Here is a 21917-nt window from a genome sequence, read left to right as displayed (position 1 = left end):
TATGCAGTCTCGCGTGCGGGACTATGAAGATGCAGGAGGCCATCATGCCTATCAACTGCATGAACACCATCGCTGGGAGTGAGTGTTGGGGTCTGAACCTCTGGATTAGCGACTGGATGTTGTCGATCCTCGCCGGGTTTGGCTGTGCTGTGGCAGCCAGAGTATTGATGGTCGCGCCCAGATACTGCCGCACGTGGGCAGGTTGGAGGTGCGACTTTGGATAGTTTAAGGAGAACCCCAGACTGTGAAGGAGGTGAATAGTGTGGGACATGTCCACGGCGCACTGTTGTTCCGACTTTGCTTGAACGAGCCAGTCGTCTAGGTAAGGGTAGACATGTATGTTCTGTCTCCTGAGGTGCGCCGCCACGGTCGCCAGACACTTCGTGAACACTCTGGGGGCAGTGGTCACTCCGAAGGGTAGGACCTTGAACTGGTAATGCCTGTTCTGTATGGTAAACCTGAGGTACTTTCTGTGGGATGGGTGGAGTGGTATGTGAAAATAAGCATCCTTGAGGTCCAAGGTTGCGAGGAAGTCTCCCTGGTTCAAAAGTGGAAGAACCTGTTGTAGCGTTAACATGTGAAAATGTTCCGAGAGTATGTATAGATTGAGGGGGCGTAGGTCTAGAATGGGTCTGAGTGAGCCGTCCTATTTGGTATTAAGAAGTACAGGGAATAAACGCCTGTGCCTTCCTCCTCCACTGGCACGAGCTCTATTGCTCCTTTTTGCAGCATTACGAGAACCTCCTGCTGCAACAAGTGCAAGTGCTCTGCTGACATAGGACGTTGTCTTGGGGGTATGTTGGGGGGAGTGGACGTTAACTCCAAACAATACCCGAACTGGATAAGCTTCCTTACCCACCTGTCTGTTGTGATGTTTTTCCAGACTGGCAGGAACTGTTGGAGTCTGCCCCCGACAGGTGATGGATGGTCGGGGGGCAGCGCCAGGGAGTCACTGTTTGTTGGCAGCAGAGGAACGGGAAGTATTGTTGCCTCTGCCTCTGCCCTTGGCGCTGTTTCCTCTGTAACCACCTCTATTCTGTTTGGGGTAAGAGGCCTGGGCGCCTCCTTTATGGAAACTTGTCTGCTGTGCCAAGTGTCCTCTGGCAACACCCCTTGCACTTGAGCGACGAAAAAGTGTTGCCCCTGTATTGCTGAGACTGAAGTGCACCCATGGACTTAGCCGTCTCAGTGTCTTTTTTAATCTTCTCAAGGGTGGTGTCAACCTCCGGGCCAAACAGTCTGTCTGGATTGACGGGTTGGTTGAGGATAGTTGTTTGGATCTCGGGCTTGAACCCTGAGATGCGGAGCCAAGCCTGACGCCTCAACATAACACTAGTGTTCACCGCCCTTGCAGCTGTGTCTGCAACATCAAGCGCACATTTAATCGCAGCATTAGAAATGAGCTTGCCCTCTTGGATCAACATTTCAGCTCCTTCTTTGAACTCGTCTGGAAGGTGTTGCAAAAGCTGTTCCAAGGTGTCATAATGCGCCCTATCATACCTAGCCAACAGGGCTTGTGTATTGGATATGCGCCATATGTTTGCAGCCTGTGCTGCCACCCTTTTGCCCCCTGCCTCCAGCACTTTTGACTCTTTGTCCGGGGGAGGAGCTTCACCCGTTGTCTGTGAATTAGCCCTCTTGCGGGCATTTGAAACGACCAAAGAGTCCAGAGGCAACTGGCCTCGTATATAAGCAGGGTCCCCAGGTGCCGGCCTGTATTTCTTCTCTATACGTGGGTTGACCACCCGAGCCCTGGTGGGTTCCTTGAAAATGTCATTGGCATGTTTGAGAACCCCTTTAAGCATTGGCAGTGTTTTGACAGTCTTTTCGGATGCAGAGAATGTATCAAACAAAAAGTCAACCTCCACAGGGTCGGCATGCATCTCCACCTTGTGATTTGCAGCCGCCCGTTCAATTAAGGCATTAAATGCCACCGAGTCTTCAGTAGGAGAAGTCTTTATTCCATAAAGCTGTGGGTCACTAACCACCTGTTGGTCACCCTGGTCACCAGTGTCTATCCATGAGTCCTGCTGTACATCAGGGTCATTATTGGCAGGGAAGCTATACTCATCATTCTGTTCATTTCCATCCCCATCGGAGTAGGTGGGTGAAGGTGTCGGACTCCTCCTAGGCTGTTGAAGAATGGGTTCCACAAGCTCTGGAGTATCTGGTGCAGGCCTTTTCTTTTTTAGAGGGATTACATAGGAGTCCACTGGCTGGGATGTAATTTTCCTCTTGTAGAGCAGTAACTTGCCCGTGTCGGCGTCGATGAAATGCTCTGAATCGTCGTTCTGCGAAAGTTGTCGAGCAGAGCTGCCAGTACGCCGAGTCTGCTGCAGCCCCTCTGAGGCATCGGGCACCGTACGAGGTGCGAAAGCCTTCGGCGGCAGAGTATAGAGGATTGGCGTCGAGGTCTTCTTCAGCGGGACATCCCCCGTTGGTACCGAGGACGATATCGGTTCCGACGCCTTGTCCCGTATCCTCTTCAGGGAGTCCGCGACCTGCTTGGTAAAAGAAGCGGACGGCTTCGTCGATCCGACCGAGGCCTTCGATCCACCACCAGGTGAGGATCCGAGCGTTGACGACTTCTGTTTGTGCGCGGATGCACCCTGGACAGCAAGGGTCCGGTCCCCTGTCTTGTCCTTAGGCGTGGACGCCGCCGGCTTCGGATCGGCAGGTTTTCCCCTTTGCGTCATGGTCTCAGAGGTCGGCACGGCAGTCTTGGGTGAAGGTGTATCGACAGTCTTCTTTTTGGACGTCGACTCCACCACCTTACTGGACACATGCTCAACGACTTTCTTGGAGCCTGCCTCCTTGGCCCCTTTGGGTGCCTTGTCGTGTTCGACTGCCTTTTTCGGCTTGGAAGCCTCCGTAGACGACGGGTTTGGAGCCGTCTCTGCCGTCTTCGGTTTCGAGAAGTCGAAGCCGATGGTTTCGGTTTCTGTAACGGAGGCTCCGCTGAAATGTCTGTAGCCGGGCCAGAAGGCGGGGCCGAGGACTTAGGTGGAAGGTCTTGGGTAAGGCCGAGTGGCGATCCCGTGACCTGAGCCTTAGTTATGGTATGGACGGGGCATAGCTCTTCCTCTGAGCTATCTTCCGCGGCCCCATAAACTTCCTCGTCGTCCCCTACCTCCTCAACGTATTCGTCTAGGTCCAGGTTCTCCACGGCCTCTCCGTAGTCGGCCTCGACCTCCGCCGATGGAGGCGATATCTGAAGCTGAAGCTCTTGCTCGTCTGCTTCGGGGTCGTTGAAGATGTCCACCGGGGCCGGTGCCGATCGCTGGGCCTCAAGGCGCGCCACGCGCCGAATCTTGAGCGTCTTTTTCGAACTGAACTTCGAACAGGCCATACAGTCGGCCTCGTTGTGGTCCGGCGACAGGCACTTGTTGCATACAGGATGCACGTCTATGTGTGGGTACTTCGAACCGCACACGGGACACTTTTTGAACGGACTTCGTTCCATTGTAGTTTCGTCAGGGTCTTGCTGCGTCAAAGGGCCTCGATGACCGAAGAGTCACACGACTCCCCAGAAAACCGACTCTAAGAGTTGGAATATACACGAGAACCGAACGCCAACAATACCGACGAGGTTAGAAAGCCTTTTGGCCTTTAGAGAACTGTTTTTATAGATTCCGACAGGAGACGTCGAAATCACATCCGAACCCAATGGCGGAAAAAAACAATCTGGGGATGGAGTCGATGCCCATGCGCACTGTAGTCCAGGGAAGGAGCCACCTATCTCGTGATACTTCGAAGACTCTTCCAGGACAACAATGTGCAATCATCCGGACCCAACACTAGGCGGCGATCTATGCAATAGATATGAATTTAGCAGCCCACATGCCTCGAACCTTAACGTTTGCTTTTGTAATTTGTTCACTTGTAATTTTCATTAACGCTCCTATTGTGAAGCGCTCAGACACCTTCGGGTAAAGTCCACGCTATATAAATACGCATAATATAAACCACAACTGCCCGTACAGCCCATGCCTCACTCATCTGCATCCTGTCAACCAGAAATGCTGCCCATTGCTCTGCTGGCTGTCATCTTTCCTGTATTCAGCACCGTCACCCGCTGGGATTTTCTTCCATCTAGTCGCTGTAATTGGGCATGCTGTGTGTTAAACCATATAGCCTGAGCATTTATAGCCCTTCCTACAGCCTGTTCGGCAGCCGCTACCCTTCAATTTCGCTGGCACTTTTGTAAAAATGGCGTAATTTTTACAAAAGTGCCGATTTCACGGCAAAACGCAAAATCCTGGAGGGTCTGTACAGTGCATTTCAGACCTTCTGGTTTTAATACACTATTATATTTATCTTATGAATTGACAGTCACTGTACCCTGACTCAGAGCCATACAACACCTTTATCTCAGAGGCTGAATCCCGAATTACTGGTAAAGTACTAATGGACGGGCCTCTGGCTACTCCCTCTTTTTTCACGCTCACATTAATCCAGACCTTTGAGATGGTGATCCTAGACTATCCCGATTGGGCCCTGTGTTGGGCATAAGCAATCAGGCTGCAGTTTGAATTTCAAAGAGTACAGGTCCCTCCCAGGATTTCTGCTCTGAAGATTCTGGCTGCCCATAATAATGAGATCAATTGTGAGAAATTACATTTCTGCTAAATTTCAAGAGTACATTCTACTTTGTCTTTTGATGGGAACCATTGATGAGGCACTTGAGAGCCGATGTACAGCCAGTCTCTTCTTGGAGGCCATTGAATACGCCATAGCACCAACACAACAGTAGTCTTTTTTCCTAAATTAATTCTCATCCCCCATCTTGTTTTGAGTTCTTCAAGGGAAGATGTAAGAGGTTACCTACCAGCCTGTGTCTGTTGCTGCATGTCAGATATATATATTAAACAGAGCCACAATGCATATGTCGGCTGAAGCTCCCTGGAAGGTAAGTATGGTATCCCTAGACAATTTCAAATGAGTCCTGATTTATTTTAATGAGCTGAGAGAGTGAGAGAAGTTACTGGTGTTGCCCAACTAATAGAGACAAGGGGCGAAAGGGTTTGTCCAGTTTCGTGGTATCAAACGAGTAGATATTTACCTACTGCCCTGTTGTCCATGGGTTTTAACAATTGCACATGCAATTTCTCGGGCACTTTTGTAAAAGTCGCTGCATTTTTTTTTACATACGTGCAGATTGCGCGGCAAAACGCGAAATCCTGGAGAGTCTGATTAATGTCACGGTACTTAAATGGTTCACATCTTACCTTCAACACCGTTCACAATAAATTAAAATCAACCCCTGCCTCTCCAAACCCACAAAAGTTCTAAAGGCTCTATACTCTACCCTTCCCTCTTCAGTCTCTTCATGGAACCCCTTAAAATTACCCTTAAGCAAGGAGGGGTCAAGTATCACCTATATGCTGATGACACGCAACTACTACAAAATCAAATCACTTAGTGTCTTCCTACACCTCAATGCCACACTAACCAAAATACAAACTTGGATTAATTCGAACCACTTAAAGGTGAATCCAAACAAAATGGAATTAATACTGTTTTCCCTAAAAAGTAACCACCTACCAATCCAAGAGTGGCTCAAGTACCTGAATGGCCTTAACTGCCCCCTCACCCTGTCTAACTCAGTAAAATCCTTCAGTATCACCCTGGATAAGAACTTGACAATGAAGAATCACAACAAAAACTCAGCCAAAGGAGTACTTTACTCACTAAAACACCTCAAGAAAAAGAAACCTTTTATTTCCCCCTGACGATTTCAAGTCAGTAGTACAATCTCTAGTCCTCGCTAAAATTGACATTGGGAACACCATCTTCAGCAGGACCCAGAAAATTCACCTAAGCCCCCCCACCCACACAAGATCAGTTCTGAACACGGCGGCCCGACTCATAACTGGTGTTAAACGATCTGAACACATCACTCCAGCCCTCAAGTCCTTCAACTGGCTTCCCACTGAAGGAGGATGTATTTACAGGGCCACCTACATCACATACCCCCCTAACTATCTAGACAAACGTACAACAGCTGGAAGAACCAGAACTCAGAGAAGCTCCAACTCACTTTTTGTTCCTCCAAAACTGAAAAGGAAATCCAGCCAGATTCGCTCTATTTCTGGAAATGCACCAAGGATATGAATGCGACCTCGGTTGCAACCCCTCCTTCTCCTGCTTTAAAAGGGTCCTGAAACTCCTCGTCCATAAATACATTTCCACGCACACCATCGGAACTAGGCTCTAATAGCTCACTCTCTCCAAGACTTGACTGTTAGTGACAGTTGGTTATTTGACTGTTTCAGTTGTATAATATGTTAGTCAATTCTTAAATTTATGCAGTCCTAAACTAATCCACATTCTGTAATCACACCTTTCCTGCTGACCGACTCTTCAGCTTCATTTTAGGCCTGCTCTTTAATCTATGTGTCGAATATCATACGATGTAGCTAAGTTAGTTGATTGCTCATTTTATGCATCCTACGTAAAGCTAGGTTATGTTATTTCTTGTTATGTGAAGCGCTCCGACACCTTTGGCTCTAACTAGCGCTATATAAAACTTATAAATAAATTGGTACGTGTGCGCCTATAGGAATAGAAACACTAGTATGCATTGCCAGTCAAGCCCAACCTGCCATGCCAGGCCCTCCCTGGACCAGAAACAAGCATCCTGGGACCAGTTTCGGGGTTTCACCCTTCATCAGTCTGGCTAGCTTGAAACTCGTGGCGTAGCGAGCACGGGAAACCCATCTGGGCATGCCCTTCCCACTTAGGGGCGAAAAATGCTAAAAGAACAGACGATGGATGGAATGCTGAGTCAATCAAACATTCACCCTCAATCACAGATGTGGGTTAAAAAATTTTTTTTTGCATGCCTCGCCATTAGAGTTTAGACCCAGTCTTATGCAAATCAGTCTTGACCCTGCATCCCAGTGAAACCCAGAAACCGGTCACAGAATGGTTGTTTCCAGTCTAGGGAGGGCCTTTCAGTTCCAGCTGGACTGTTCCTATGGGAAGCAGGGTCGAGACTGATTTGCATATGGCTCGATTGGCTTGGTGATCAAAAAAACGATTGATTCAGGCACAGATTTCTGTACTGGGGAGAATGTTTAACAATGATCAGCATTCGGTCCATCAATAGTTCTTTTTGTAATTATTTGGAAGTTTATTCTAGATACAGACATGGTGGACAAGATTAGGTCCGATAAATGTTGTAGTCAGGGGGAACCTACTAAACGTCATCTATTAAGCCGACTGACCTGGAAGACAGAAAAAAAAAAATAGCAAAATACTAATTTCACTGCACACAGCCTGATGGAATAAAACCTGATTGGAATGGAGCTGAGAGGTAGATTGGAGGGGAGTTGAGAGGGGTGGAATAGAGTTGAGTAGGGAAGAGTAGAGTGGGGCAGATTGTAGTGGGATAGTGTGTGGCAGAATGGAGTGGGGTAGAGTGGAGTGAGGAAGATTGAAACAAAGTAGGATAGATTGGGTGGATTAGATATGGGTAGATTGGAATGGAGTGGGGTACATTGGAGTGGGGTGGATTGTGTTAGACTGGAGTTTGGTAGACTGGGGTAGAGTGGAGTTGGGTAGAGTAGGGATTAGAGTGGGGTAGATTGGGGAGGAGTGGATGGACTGGGGTAGATTAGAGTGAGTTGGGTGTGATCGATTGGATTAGGGTAGATTGGAGTCTGTTAGATTGGGGTAGAGGGGAGTTAGATAAAGTGGAGTGGGGTAGATCTGAGTGAGGTAGATTGGAATGGAGTATTGCAGATTGGAATGGGTAGGGCAGATTGGAATGGGCAGGGTAGACTGGAATAGAGGACTGTCAATTGGGTGGAGTAGACAGGGCTAAAAAAATCATTAAAAATGCACTAGACCTGCAGGTCTAGTAACCCACAAAATCTCCTCGACCTAACTGAAATGCACTTGACCTCTGACTCTGAAAGCTGAGCAAACGTAACAAGTTTTAAAAGCATTTTTATTGCTCATTTACTTTGTGGGCAATAAAGATGCCTTTAAATCTTGCTATTTTGTCACATTTCTTCTGCTTTCACAGGCAGTGGTCAAGCTTCAGTTTGTATTCCTACTCGCCAAAAAGGGCGAATAGGACTTAAAAATAGCTGGTCCTGAATTAATCCGACTCGCAAATGCGAGCGGTCGAGTGAATTTTTCGAGCCCTGGTAGGGTAGATTGGAATGGAGTGTGATAGATTAGAGTGGGAAAGACTGGGTAGAGTGGAGTTGGGTGGATTGGGGTAGATTGGAGTGAGGCGGATTAGAGTTGGGTAGACTCGAATGAGTAGGGTAGACTGGAATGAGCAGAGTAGATTCAAATCGAGTAGGGTAGATTGGAGTGGGGTTTACTGGGGAAGACTGGATGGATTGGAGTGGGGTAGAGTGGATGGAGTGTGGTGGAGTAGAATGGGAGGAGTAGGGGGATTGAAATGGAGTAGGGGGAATTGGAATGGAGTATGGGGGAATCGGAGTGGGGTGGATTGGAAGGGAGTGGGGTGGATTGGAAGGGAGTGGGGTGGATTGGAAGGGGGTGGGTGGAATGGAATGGAGTAGATTGGCGTGGGGTAGGGATAAATTGGAGTGGTCTAGATTGGAGTGGCATAAATTGGAGTAAAGTGGTGTGGGGTAGACTGGAGTGGAGTGGCATGGGTAGAGTGGAGTAGTATAAAGTGGAGTGGAGGACTATGGAGTATGTATGGTGTGGTAACACAGTGCCTTTACAGACAACCCATTTCCAATTTAAATGAATATTACATTTGCAGGCATACAGTTTTACTGTCAGCAAATGATGTGTGGCAACATCATCACCTAGTGTATTGATATGTTTTGATATATTTGTTTCCACCGCACTTCGGAATTACCCCGAAAAGTGCTTTAACTTTACTATCCTAGTTCTGATGTATTCTAAAATATCAGCACAGTTCATTTTTGTTGTATGCTAGAAAAATAAATCCTACAGCCTGCCCCCTCATATGGGTAATCAGCAGGATGAACGGTCACATAAATTCTCTCATTTTGAAGTCCGCAAAAGTAAAGTAAAACACCAAGCGCCCTCAGAATATATAGCCCAAAGTTTAACCTCAGCCTTTGAATGCACAGCGAACGTGACAAGAACAAGATTTAAAAGGCCTGTTACAGAAGGCGAAAACTCGGAAGGATAAAATAAAGGGATGCTTACTTGAGGGCCAGATTCAAGCTTGACGGCCTAAAACAAAGCCAGCAAATAGAAAGCAAGCACATGTGAGTTGCAAACCACAAAGCCGATAGCAAGCAATGGGTGAAATGCTACTCCAGGTAAGCTATTAGAATACCCACAAGAAGTCGTTAGCAAACTAGACAGTTGTGATGTCTGGTAGGCTTCGACCTCAAAAGGGCGACCAGACAGCTTTTAGTGCCAACAACATGGATACCTGTGTACTAATTCCTTTTTATTCCACAAAACAAGAGGTTGTAAAGAATGAATCAGCCATTTGGGCAAAGACCCCCTTTATACAGTTGCACCTTTAGAAAGTGGACAAATATCGTCAGAAAAACAATCCTATAATCAAACTATTACTTTCTGCAAATAGAACAAATTTTCCACGGACTAACAAGATTTACAACAGAGGGGGCATGGCATCAGGGTGGATCTCAGACCAAAAACTATTTACCCAACTCTTAAGCTTGAAGCGACCTCATAAATGCCAAATATTGCATTGCTTTTTAATTTTTATTAACAGAAGCCAAAGATATTGCAACCCCGATGGTCTGTGAAGCCCAGTGAAGCGGACACATCTTGCGTGCCAAAGAGCTGTTCAATGTGCTGTATACTCACAGGAACAATGAGTCCTTGCCAAGTCAACAAATTTGCTTCATCAACCTGGATGTTACAGAAGTTTTTCATTCCAGATTTGCGGATTTCTTCGAGCTCCTGAAAATTAAGAAAATTGTTAATCAAGGTCATACTATTAAAATGACAAAAAAAAATTGATTCCAGAGAGAACAATGCTGATAAGTTTGGGGAGGGTCTGTGCTCTAAATCAACCCCATACCTTGCAATTCTGCAAACTATCTAGACAGACTTCAAATTAAAATGGCATAATTGCATTTGTGCAAGTTTAAAAACTGGTAAAATACAAAACAAACATACTCGTTTAAGGGGTAGACTATGAAACTGCAAGCAGGCCTTGCCTACACATTGCATGCACGGTGCTGCATGACATTGTTTACAATTCAGTGGTCTTACAGCCCACCCACAGCATTCCATTAGCTGTTTTCATTGTCACTCATTCCAATCTTTCGATTACTTAGCTCCTGCAGGCTTCCCTTCCTTCTTGTGGTAGCTCCTCCCTGGAGCATGTACCAAGTTTGTGTATTTTCCTGTCTTTTTGCAATGCACTATAGGCTTCTTATTTATGTTGCTTTCACTCTATCTGGCTTCTCTATGGATGCTTTAGTTGACATCCGCAAATGTACTTCTCTACGCCACCCCACCCTACCCTACCCTACTCCATGCAACTAACTTTTAGCTACGCTGACCAGCAGCAGCCGCGCCGCTGTACAACATGGCTAAAAGACATAGGCAAAGCCAATAGGTCTTAATCTATGTGAGAGCTTGTTTCCTGAGCAACAGGTTAGAGGGTTAGAATGAGTCCCCTTCCAAGGGAACACATTCAACCAAGATCTTCTGATTAAAAAGTGGTCTGACTGAAAACGAAAGAAGACACATCACTTAAAATTGTAAGCACAGAGCCTGCACCAATCATTGCCTAGCAGAGTCAACAACCAAATGCCAGTACAAACATTAGAAAATGCCAGAATTAAAGTGGACAATGTTCACCATGTCTAAACATCCACATTTCTACAGGCATAAAATACCAGACTAATGTTGAGAAACACCTTCATAAAATGAGACTGATCATGAAAAAGGCTATCTCAATCCAAGGAAAAGTTAACATTGACTCAAACACGAATTTACGCATCAAAGAGCCACTTTTGAACTCAAAGAGAACAATAATAATAATAATAATGTTAAATCAAATAACGACAAGAGGAAGGAAACCAGTGCTAACACAGGAATTTACAACAAAGAGGGCACAAAAAAAAGAGGAAACACTGCAATGACCACAGCAAATTTCTTATGGTTGTAAGCCTAATCGCTGTAGAAGGAAGCGTGTGAAACTATTCTACATCCTGTTGTAAAATCGTATGGGAAGCAATTTGAGTTTAAGTTACCATTGAACAGACTGCAATACATTCAACCTAAACACATTATCATGAAGCAAAACACAAACCTCCCAACACACCTGTTCAACCAAGTGAGGGGTGAAACCGATAATATCCTCATGTAAACCTGAGCCTGAAAAATAACAGTTCTAATTTACTACGTACAATTCTGGGCATTGCTAACCAATTCAAAATGCAGTTGGGTTGGAAAGTTAATTGCCTGAAGATATTAGACCACGGAAACTGCCATTTTAGCTGGAACAGAAGAGTGTCTCAGAAAGTCCCTGAGCATGTTTACATGGCACAATGTGCCAAATTGCACAACTTCCCCAATAAACTTTCCAACAACAGCAGGTGTAGATTCGGTCTTTGATGCCACTGAGAACAAACAGATTTTGATGGAATAGATGCACGACCAGGCTCATCCATTTTGCCCACTTCCTGCCTCGCAACAGAGCTACAGGATGGGTACATAGCCATGGAGGACCACTGAGCCCAAATGCAGTGACTATTTCTACAATTCGTATTTATGAATTCTCACACAACAGATAAATTTGGATTTATTTATCAAATGATTGTTAAATTATCAACTTCATTTGGGCCAGCCCTCGAGGAGAACACATTAACGCTACTTCCTGACAATCCCTTTTACCCAGTGCCCCTGCTCTATAGCTTTCCCCTATTCTCAGGAGAGTACCCTCTTTTCTGAAGCGCACACTTAAATTCAGAGAGTACCTGAGCTCTAAAGCGTTCCCTGCTCTTGCTGGGAAACCCTGCTCTGAAGCGAACTCCTGTTCTTGACTGGTACCAAATCTTCATCAGGCATCAATAACTATCCCCATTCTCTGTGAGAAACCCTGCTGTAAAGGGTACCCGGATGCCGCCGACAATTCTGCCTCTAGCCCCCGGCTCAGAAACTTACCCCTGGTTTTGGAGTACCCCAATCTCTGAAGCTCACTTCTGTTTTTGGTGGGAGTACCATCTCAAAAGCTTATCCTTCCAATGCTCCTAAACTGAAGCTTACCCTTGTTCTCAGAGAGAACTGCTACCCTAGGCGAGAAACCCTGCCCTTAAGCTTACCACTGTGCAATGATAAACTGTCTGTTCTTTACCCCTGAATTTATGTAAATATTTTGTTCTTACTTAGCGCCACGATGAGGCAGCTGTGTAAGGCACCACAGGCACTTTTGGGCACTGAAAGAATACAGGAGTGCAACCAAATTAGGAAACTCATGAAATACAATAACCAGAAAGGGTTAATAATAACAACTCATAGCCGCTGAGGGGTTATGTTGCTGTCACGCTTTCAAATCTATTTCACACAATCTCAGGATTTGACTTACTTGCACAATCGGCCTGGAGTACTCTCGAAAAATATGCGTTTCACATAACCTCCCCATCCAGAGTCTTATATTGACACTAGGGATTTGAGAATTGTGACAGGTAACATGCCATATCTGATCAGTATGCAACACAAGGCACATACAGAACACATACTCCTCCTTTCAACACTCAATTAGATCAATGTAGTTCTCTGCTCATAAGCTTTTGTTGGGCAACGGGGTACCTTTCTCATGTTCGGCTGCTTCATCGGTCTCTAGCTCGCCCCTTAATGTTTTCATTCCCGGAAACACTGGCAATATTTAGAAAGGAAGACAGCAATGTTGTGCTATCCAAGCATCTAATTTGATATTTCATTAACACAACCACTATGTGTCTCTGCATCTCAGTATGGAAGCATTGTTGACTTTGTGGTCGAGGTTTTGAGAATGGAGCGATCCTGTAAATGCAATGCCATTCGGGCTTAATATTTAATGAACACCAACACCACCACGTGTCATTTAGCATCTCAGTATATAAGCGTTGTTGACTTGGTGGTCCATGTTTAGAGAATGGAGAGATCCTGCCAATCGGGGGTACGCGTGACACTGGCTTCCAAGAGGTGCTCTGTTTTTACTTTCCTCAGCGCCCAAGGGCAGCACCTGCTGGCAACACAAAGTTACTTTTTGTAAACCCCTATCCCTCTCCATTACATTTTTAGGACTCACGCCCTGCGTTGCACAGGCGCGAGCCCTTTTGTCCGGGGTTTTAAAACAGACGTTGGAACCTCACACGCTCGTGCGTGCGCTTTTCCTTTTGGGTTCCGCTATTGGGCTTTGCGTGCGTGTTTTTTTAAAACAGAACATGCAATAGGCCAAAGGCGTGCGCATTGCTCCGCCCATGGCCTATTGGTGTCTGTTACGCGCACCAAAGCCCATATGTTTTTAATTATCCTGCCCAGACACAGGCGCAATAATTGAAAATATATGCTTCGCAATGGCGCACGCACCACTCACGGGCGTTTTGTTTTTTACATTTGACTGCCGCTTGTTATAATCTTGTTGCTGTACTTTTCTTTGCATTTTTATAGTTTATGTAAAGCTACATGTCCGCTATTGGCAACAGCAGTAACTGGAAATTACACGTGGAACACGAAAAGGCTGAGAAAAACCCGTAGAGTAGTTATGGGTGAGAGAAGGCACTAGACATTTGCTAGCTAATAAGGCATCTCCTTTGTCACTACATTAAGTAAAATGTGTTGAACGGGTCTGAAGTCTGCTGAACACATTCATAAGCTGGAACATTGCACATACAGTTTTTTTTCTGTGAAAATAGAATGGGTTCTGTGGTGTCGACCATACAAGCGAGGTATTCTGTGAATGGAGCAGTTTGGCAGCAAAGAACGTTGGAGATGTGTGCAGAGATTTCAGACCCCATTTCTTGTATGCACGGCACTGCAGGTTACCTTCACCAGTCGGGGTCGGTGCGAGGTACGGGTGCCAGAACCAGTTGAACAAGAGAAAAACTCTGTATTCCGATTCAGATACAAAGCGACTCGTACACCAAGGTCAGTTTCAAGATTCAGTGTATTAGGTCAAATGGCGACAAGTTTCGATCAGAAGGACGCATCGCCATTTGACCTAATACACTGAATCTCGAAACGGACCTTGGTGTGCGAGTCGCTTTGTATCTGAATACGGAGTTTCTTTGCCATATATACAGTGTCATGCCATTTGTGCATGCATGTATGTTGATAAGTGTACATCTTCAAACTAGTCCACTATAACTGAATGATGCATGCTTACTTGCGTACGTCAGCGTGATTTGAAAAATAAGCATTTTTTATATATTTTTGGTGATGCTGTCCGGCAGTGGCGTGTAAAACATTACCAAAGCCAGTAGGTCAAAAAGACGGGGTCTATTTGTTTAGCCACTGGTTGTTCGAATACTCTTTTACTAGTGTGAGGAGTAGCTGCACTGACTCCGACAGAGAGTCCAGCAATTGTGCTGTGAATCAGTACTTATTTAAGCTGATATATATCAAATTGTGTTTTTTCCGGAGTGTCAATTTTAAGGTACGTGCGGCCAATAGTCCAGGCCGCGATCTTCTGTGCTCACGGCTAACGAGAATCCACATAACTATTTCTTGATGCAATAATTTTGGCTTTTAGGTCTGGAAGGGTGATTGCCTTTGCAGTGTGTCTCGTGTAAATGCATAAAGTACGCATGCTGGCTTGCATAGCTTTGTATGAGTGGGAAATAAACCTGTGTTTTAGGGGTGGGCTACAGTGACAACGCACTGGGGGCTTTCTGCATGCCGGATGTAGCTCATGGGCAGAATAGAGAGAGATAAGTGCCTCGTCGTAGAGGAAGGTTAAATGCACGAGACGCTTCCCACTTCTTGTTTATTGCTCCATGCACACTGGCACCAAGAACCAAGTGTTTACAGTGCCCCTTGCTGTGTGCCGCTCTGTTTATCGGACGCCAACATATAAAGCACAGCACGGGGACGGTCGTGTGCCGCCAGGTCGCAGTAAAAACAGACAAACTAGAACCATCCCTAGCTGAGGGTAATAGAGGCTCATGGCGCTCGTGGCATGTCCTACCTCAGGCAGCGAGGAAGGTGGAGGAGAGCAGGCGCCGTGGCCAGAAAGAGTAACCCATCCCCGTGGCGGTAACTGACCCCCGTGGCAGCAGGGACTCGTTCCTGCTGCTCCTGCTTCACTCTGTCTCAGTGCCTCCCCTTACCATGTACTTCTGCCTCAACACTCTGCCCAACCCCCAGTTATGTTGGTGCCCTCCTCATCCCCCACCATCACACACACACTTTCCACATACTCTAATGCAGCGTCGGTCCTATGACTTTGAGGGCTGCCACTATTACGGATTTTAAAACTTAATTGGATTTTAAGTGAACTTTTGATTTTTAAATGTATGTATTTGTTTCATGATGCATGAATAAATTTTGGAAATCTTTATAGTGCACGCTGTGTACTGGTTTTGAAAAAGTTAGAGCTGTTGGCATTGTAAATGACAATGCCCTTTATTGATCTGTTTTAAAAAACAAAAACAAAAGGCATTGTCATTTACAATGCTAATAGCTCAAACGCTCATAAATGCGAGCCCTATTGCATTGCAAATGCTTGGTTTTTTAATGATTTCAATTTCTCAAAAATATTTCACGACTGGATTTAGAATAGTAATTTTTAACATTCTCAGCGTATACAAAAGCACCTGCTGCTCTGAGGGCACAGCTAAAGAAAAAAACATTGTTTCCAAGCAATTAATGTACCAAACCAGGGCTGGAAGTTCTTGCATACTTTAAAAGATGTTTCAAGATTGCATATCAATAAACATGTAGAAATGTACAAAGAAGTCCAGCCATGACATCAGTCTGTTAGTCTAGATACAGTAAAGGCACCAAAGAAGTGTTGGTTCAACAAACGACAATTTAATGGCGGCCGCTGCTTGGGGGTCTGAGCAAGACCTCCGACCTCCTGGTCAGAGACCTGCTCTCTCCCACAGTAGCTCCGCTGTAGTGCCGCTGCCCTGTGCAGGTAGGTGTTCAAGGCCCTCCTCCTGCCTGTGCCATATCCCTAGTGGTTCAGTGGGAGAGCCTTGCTCTTCTTCTCGTCCACTGTTGTCTGTCTTGTGTATGTGCCCGTTTTCTGTCTTTGGTCTGTCAGTTTCCTGTAATTTTGTGCCTCTGTTTATTTTGCCTATTGTTTGTGCCCTTGTCTGTCTCCTCCGTGCTCATTTTCGCCATCCTCTTCCCCTCCACTGCTGACGTCGCGGCCCCTCCATGTGCCAGTTCCCGCCTCCCAGCTGCACACACCCCCTTCCCTATTTGACAGCTGCTGCGCCACTGGACCGTCAAAGGTAAACCCGCATGCGCCCAACCGCGACCAGCGCCAAGGAACCTGGATCTACACCCACCTACCGCTACTACTCTGCTGACCTCTCCGCACTCAACCCTGGAAGGAACAACTGCCAGCTGTCCGCGATGGCCATCACCCATGGCCAGTTCTCCTGCCGACAAACCTTCACCACCCTCAGCACCGCCACGGCCAACGTCCCCCCGCCGGAAGCCAGCAGCCCCGAAGCCCTGAGATGCATCCTCCTCAACGTGCGCGCCCTGCACAGACCCCAGTGGAGATCTGGAATCTCCTCGACACCCTCACCAGACAGCCCCAACCAGGAGGACTCGCCATCGCACACAAGTGACCCCTCCGACTCACCACCTCCAGCACAAGTGACTCCATGTCCACCACGGAACACTCCCATTTCCAGATCCAGATCAGCCCCAGAACGACCTTACAAGGCACCCTCGCCTCCAGACCTCGAACCGCGTTCAACACTACCATCGCTGACCTCATCGCACCCCACGCCATTGCCTCCATAGACTACATACTCATAGGTGACCTCGACAACCTCAGCGACCCTCAACTCGGCTTCCCTCCTGGATAACCGTGCCAACCTCTGACAAACAACTCGTCACCACCCCTACCCATACGCAGGACACACCCTTGACCCCATCTTCGCAGGAGGTAACATCTACTTCAGCCACACCACGCAACCCATCTGGATGGATCACTAATGCGTTCACTTCCACGTCAAAAAACGCCAACCTCAGTAGCAAAGCTTTCCCCACCACGACGGACGCCAACAACACAGCTAAAGAACTTCACAGATGGCTCACCAATTGCGCAGACGAACTCGCTACCCCTTCGCAACCCTGACAGACAGCGACCCAGGAAGGCCTTCTGGTTCACCACCGACCTCTAAGAAGCCAGGTGCACCTGCAGAAGTCTCGAGAAGAACTGGAGAAACAGCAAAACTTCGGAAGACCACTCCGCTTACAAGAATGCCATGACAGAAAAGCACCAACTCATCAGATTAAAAAAAGAGGACTTTCATCCATTAAAAAATCCACACCAACAGCAGCAACTGCAAGGTACTCTTCAACATCATCCAGGAATTAACTAAGCCACCCAGCAAAGCCACAGACATCACACCGCCCACTACCTCTGCAACAAACTTGGCTCTTACTTCCACCTGAAAATAGGATCCATCTACGATAACTTCAACAAATAAAGACACAGGACACCAAACCTACTCCGCCCCCCAGCAACGAAAGTCAGCCTACCATCTCTTTCTGGACTCCAGTCACCACCAAAGACACCGCATCGACAATGAAGGCATTCACCCAGGAGCCCCCATGGACCCCTGCCCTCCGCACATCTTCTACAGAGCTGCTGCCACCATCTCACCCAAGCTACAACGCATTATCAACTCCTCCATCGAAGACTGCACATATCCCAGACAACAGGAAACATGCAGAAGTCAAGCCCCTCCTCAAGAAGCCCTCAGCAGATCCAACAGACCTCAAGAATACCGACCCATCTCTCCCCTTCGTGGCCAAAGTCACAGTAAAGATCGGCAACGTCCAACTAACGATTTTCATAGAAGAGAACTCAATCCTCGACCCATCCGGATTCCGCAGCAACCACAGTACAGAGACCACCCTACTCGCTGCTACAGACACCCGCACACTCCTCGACCAAGGACATTCTGCAGCCTTCAACCCCATCTCCCACCACCAGACTCCAAGACGCCGGCATACAGGTCCGCCATCGACTGGCTCTGCTCTTGCCTCACCAGCAGAACCCAAAGAATCAGACTCCCCTCCCCCATCTCCGAACATCAGCTGCGGAGTACCCAAAGGATGAGCCCCATGCTCTTCAACGTCTACATGGCCCCCCTCGCTGCCATCATAAGGCAGCATGGACTCAGAATAGTATCCTACGCAGACAACACCCAGCTCATCCCCCACGGATTTGTACAAATAGATCATATGGGCAAGTTTCCGTAATTTTACAGGTGTCGACAGCCATTTGAAACAGAGGTGCTCATCTGAATGAGTGTCTATTTCGGGTCCCTGGGATAATGCTGCACACAAAGCCTTGTCACAACAATCATAAAATGAAGACAACAGAGGCCCCAAGGCCAAAATGACGCCATATGTGCATGCATAATCCTGCATACTTTGCAGTTAATATCATTGATTTTGCTGAACTTAGCAACATGCAGGGGACCGAGGTAATATTTGGCCTTTGAAGACAGCATTTCTTGACAAAGTCATGATGATCCCAATAAGATTATTTCTCGGTAGCATTTTTTGTGATACAAGCTGACAATACATTGGCATCTTGACAGTGTGCGACGACAGGAATTGGTTTCCTCCCATGTTATATGGTGTATAACCTGCCCAAACTGAAGTTAAGTGACAAACCCTGTTTTGTCTATTGTCCTGCGGTCAAATGAGTTTCGAGCAGTGATTTTGCAGTATTTTCAATATAAGCATGGCGGATTGGGGTCAAACAATCCAACACAATGAATCTTTAACAATTTAATTAGCTGATAACTAGTGTGATTACATTTCTATGTCATACCTAGTTCAAAGGACACAAGATACACAATAGTTAGGGTGGACATATTCTTGGGATCCAAGTTCCAAAGAAGGCCACTAACCAGTGAGTGCTTTACTGTTTGTTCAAACATGTCGATTCCTCGTAGATGCAGGGATAACAATCATCATTAGGCATCAAAGACACTTAAAAGGAAGGAGCACCTGTAACACACACTTAAGATTAATGACTCACTAGAAAATGGTATTCCTTTTATTCAGGATAGCTCCTGTTAAAGGAGAATACACAAAGACAGTTGAGACGATTCAAGCAGCATTTAATTTTGAGGGTGGGTGGGACTCGAAGCATGCCGCACGATGTGGGGGAGGGTTCTGGTACAATAAAATAATCATCTGCTGAAAATATGGTTGGGGTAATGGCCCTCAATTGTTTCTTTTTTTACATAGTGTGTTAGGCAATACCTTGTTGTGATATGCATTACTGTATACCAGACATGATTTGGTATTAATGTTATTAAATACTGTCATTTCAAAGGGATATTAATTAAAATAAAAACTAACAAATTTAGGTTTTGGGTATACACCTTTCACATTTTACTAGGCTGAATTTATGACCTGGTTACAAGTCTACTCTGCCTGTTGACAGTCATAAAATTATACCAAACTCCAAAGTAGTAAAAACATTTATTTTGAACAGAAAGCGCAAGTTTGGCCTGGTATCAGCCCCCCTATGGGCTCTCATTAAGTACACTCACAATTTCAAAGGACCACAACTCCTTTTCGTCCATTACAGTCCAGACACTATGGTCATAAGACCAAGAATGCAGAGTCTAATCAATGGAATCGAACTACAGATTCATTTTTGAGGCTTAATGTAATCTACCCTTAGTCGATACAGCATTATTATTTCGCCAACAATGACTAATAGTTTTAATATCAAAAGGGGAACTGTTGAGTGTGTGAAAATTAAGGTTCAGCCTTTTCAGAGTGTGCTCGGGAGGGGATGGGTGGACTTTATGAAAAAAAAAATGATATCGCCAAACAAAGCCACAACTAACAAATATATCTAACCAAAACATGATAGTGGCATATTAGAGAACCGACCTCAAGACACTGTAGGATTAGTTACATTCTGGTATGGACCCAGAGCGATAGGATGGAGTCGATGCCCATGCGCACTGTAGTCCAGGGGAGGAGCCACCTATCTCGTGATACTTTAAAGACTCTTCCAGGACAACAATGTGCAATCATCCGGACCCAACACTAGGCGGCGATCTATGCATAAGATATGAATTTAGCAGCCCACATGCCTCGAACGCAAGGGTTACCAGCTATCCCAGTACTGTTTGACCAGTCAGGGAAGAATTTAAGCCACCTTCTGCCCAAGATGTACCAGTCTTCTGCTTGTATAGAGGGTGCATGGTTATTAAAAATGTGCATATTCTTTGTGTGAGAGTAGCGTGGATTGCCACACCTGTAAAGTGGCTACGTCATATGTCAACTTTAGCCCCTATCGTGGAGTCTTTGGCGGCATGGATTAGGCAGGACCGACCGATCCGTGGGATGAGGTGGTCCCTGGGAGGACAAGATATTGTTGTACGCAGACGACATCCTCCTGTACCTTACAAACCTCAGAGGTTCATTGAGCTGCCTTATAATTTGGCATGTATTCCGGATTCACAGTGAACTGGCTCAAATCGGTGGTCTATGCCATTAAGGGGGAACCGCCAATTATACCGCAGGGTTGCCCGAATCAGATCGTTTCTGACGGGTTTCGATATTTGGGAATCTTTGTTACACTAGACCCGAAACTCCGGTATGCCCGAAATCTGGACCCACCTATACAGAGACTCAAGAAGGATGTAGCGCACTGGAAGGCCCTTCCACTTTCCCTGATGGGCACGGCCGCCCTTTTTAGAATGATGGCCCTGCCGTGCTTTCTACATGCGCTCCAGAACGCGATGGATCCAGTCCCGGTGACATATTTTAACCCCTTCCATGCTCATGACGAGCTCAGCTCGTCATGCAGTACACTGCTTGTGTGCTCATGACTAGCTGAGCTCGTCATGAACAATGGGACTCTGGGATCTGCAGCACAGCAGAGAAATATTTACAGCCTCCATGTGGTTAAGGAAATAGAAGGTCTCCAGACAGTTACTTTGGGAGGGGAGTCCTCGCATAGCATTTTCTAAATTGACCCATAATGGGTACGATGGTGGAATCAGTCTGCCAGACTTGAAAAAGTACTATTGGTCGTCTCAGCTGGCGGCCATTAATCACGGGATCTACGGACATCCAAGTGACACAGTCTATGCAATAGATAGATGGCAACTTCCGGGGGGAGATTATACCAGAGCGCTATTTTTTTTTTTAAACAATTTTATTAATTCAAAAAAATAAACAATGGGCATTTATGAAGCATTCCATACATATAGAGATCGTGGCAAATCAAGAAATCCAATACATCGGCACATTTACTAAAGCAAGATCATTTTTGCAATCCGTCAGTCCCCCACCCTCCCCGGACCCCCCTCCCCTCTACTCGGAGTCGCTAGCGCTATCCAGCTGAGGTGGCTCGCATATGAACCCTCTATATTCATTCCAAATCTTGGCCCATTTCCGCGGACATTTCCGATTCAGATATACTGCCTTTTCCGCCACCATCGTAGATTTTAAGTCTGAACACCAGTCCCTGAGTGCTGGCACCAAAGGGGATCCCCAGAATCTGGCTATATTCCTTTTAGCATACATGATCCTTAGCGTGGCCCAATCCTGCATGGCCTGATTGAGATCGTTCGGCTCCCAAATGTTTAACAAGCAACAGCGCGGTTCCGGGACCAGTGAATCTTTCACCACTTGAGATATAGTCCACATAACCGTAGCCCAATACCCAGCAACCTGAGGGCAGTCCCAAATGGTATGAAAGAATGTCCCCTCCTCCCCGCAGACAATACTTATGTGCAGCTTTCCTCATC

The 21917-nt window shown here is 46.3% G+C and overlaps 1 protein-coding gene across 1 annotated transcript in view; it reads right to left on the bottom strand.

The window, feature by feature from the left end:
- UBE2L3 (ubiquitin conjugating enzyme E2 L3) overlaps positions 1–21917 on the bottom strand; it is a 98082-nt gene that overhangs the window by 36037 nt on the left and 40128 nt on the right. Inside the window, exon 2 of the mRNA XM_078667872.1 lies at positions 9805–9900. Coding sequence (XP_078523998.1) covers positions 9805–9900 — 96 coding nt within the window. The remainder of the gene's footprint in view (positions 1–9804; positions 9901–21917) is intronic.

This window comes from Lissotriton helveticus, chromosome 11, assembly GCF_964261635.1.
Source record: "Lissotriton helveticus chromosome 11, aLisHel1.1, whole genome shotgun sequence".
Lineage (NCBI taxonomy): Eukaryota > Metazoa > Chordata > Amphibia > Caudata > Salamandridae > Lissotriton > Lissotriton helveticus.
The sequence above is the reverse complement of the archived record's forward strand: the minus strand, read 5'-3'. Positions and strand labels throughout refer to the sequence as shown.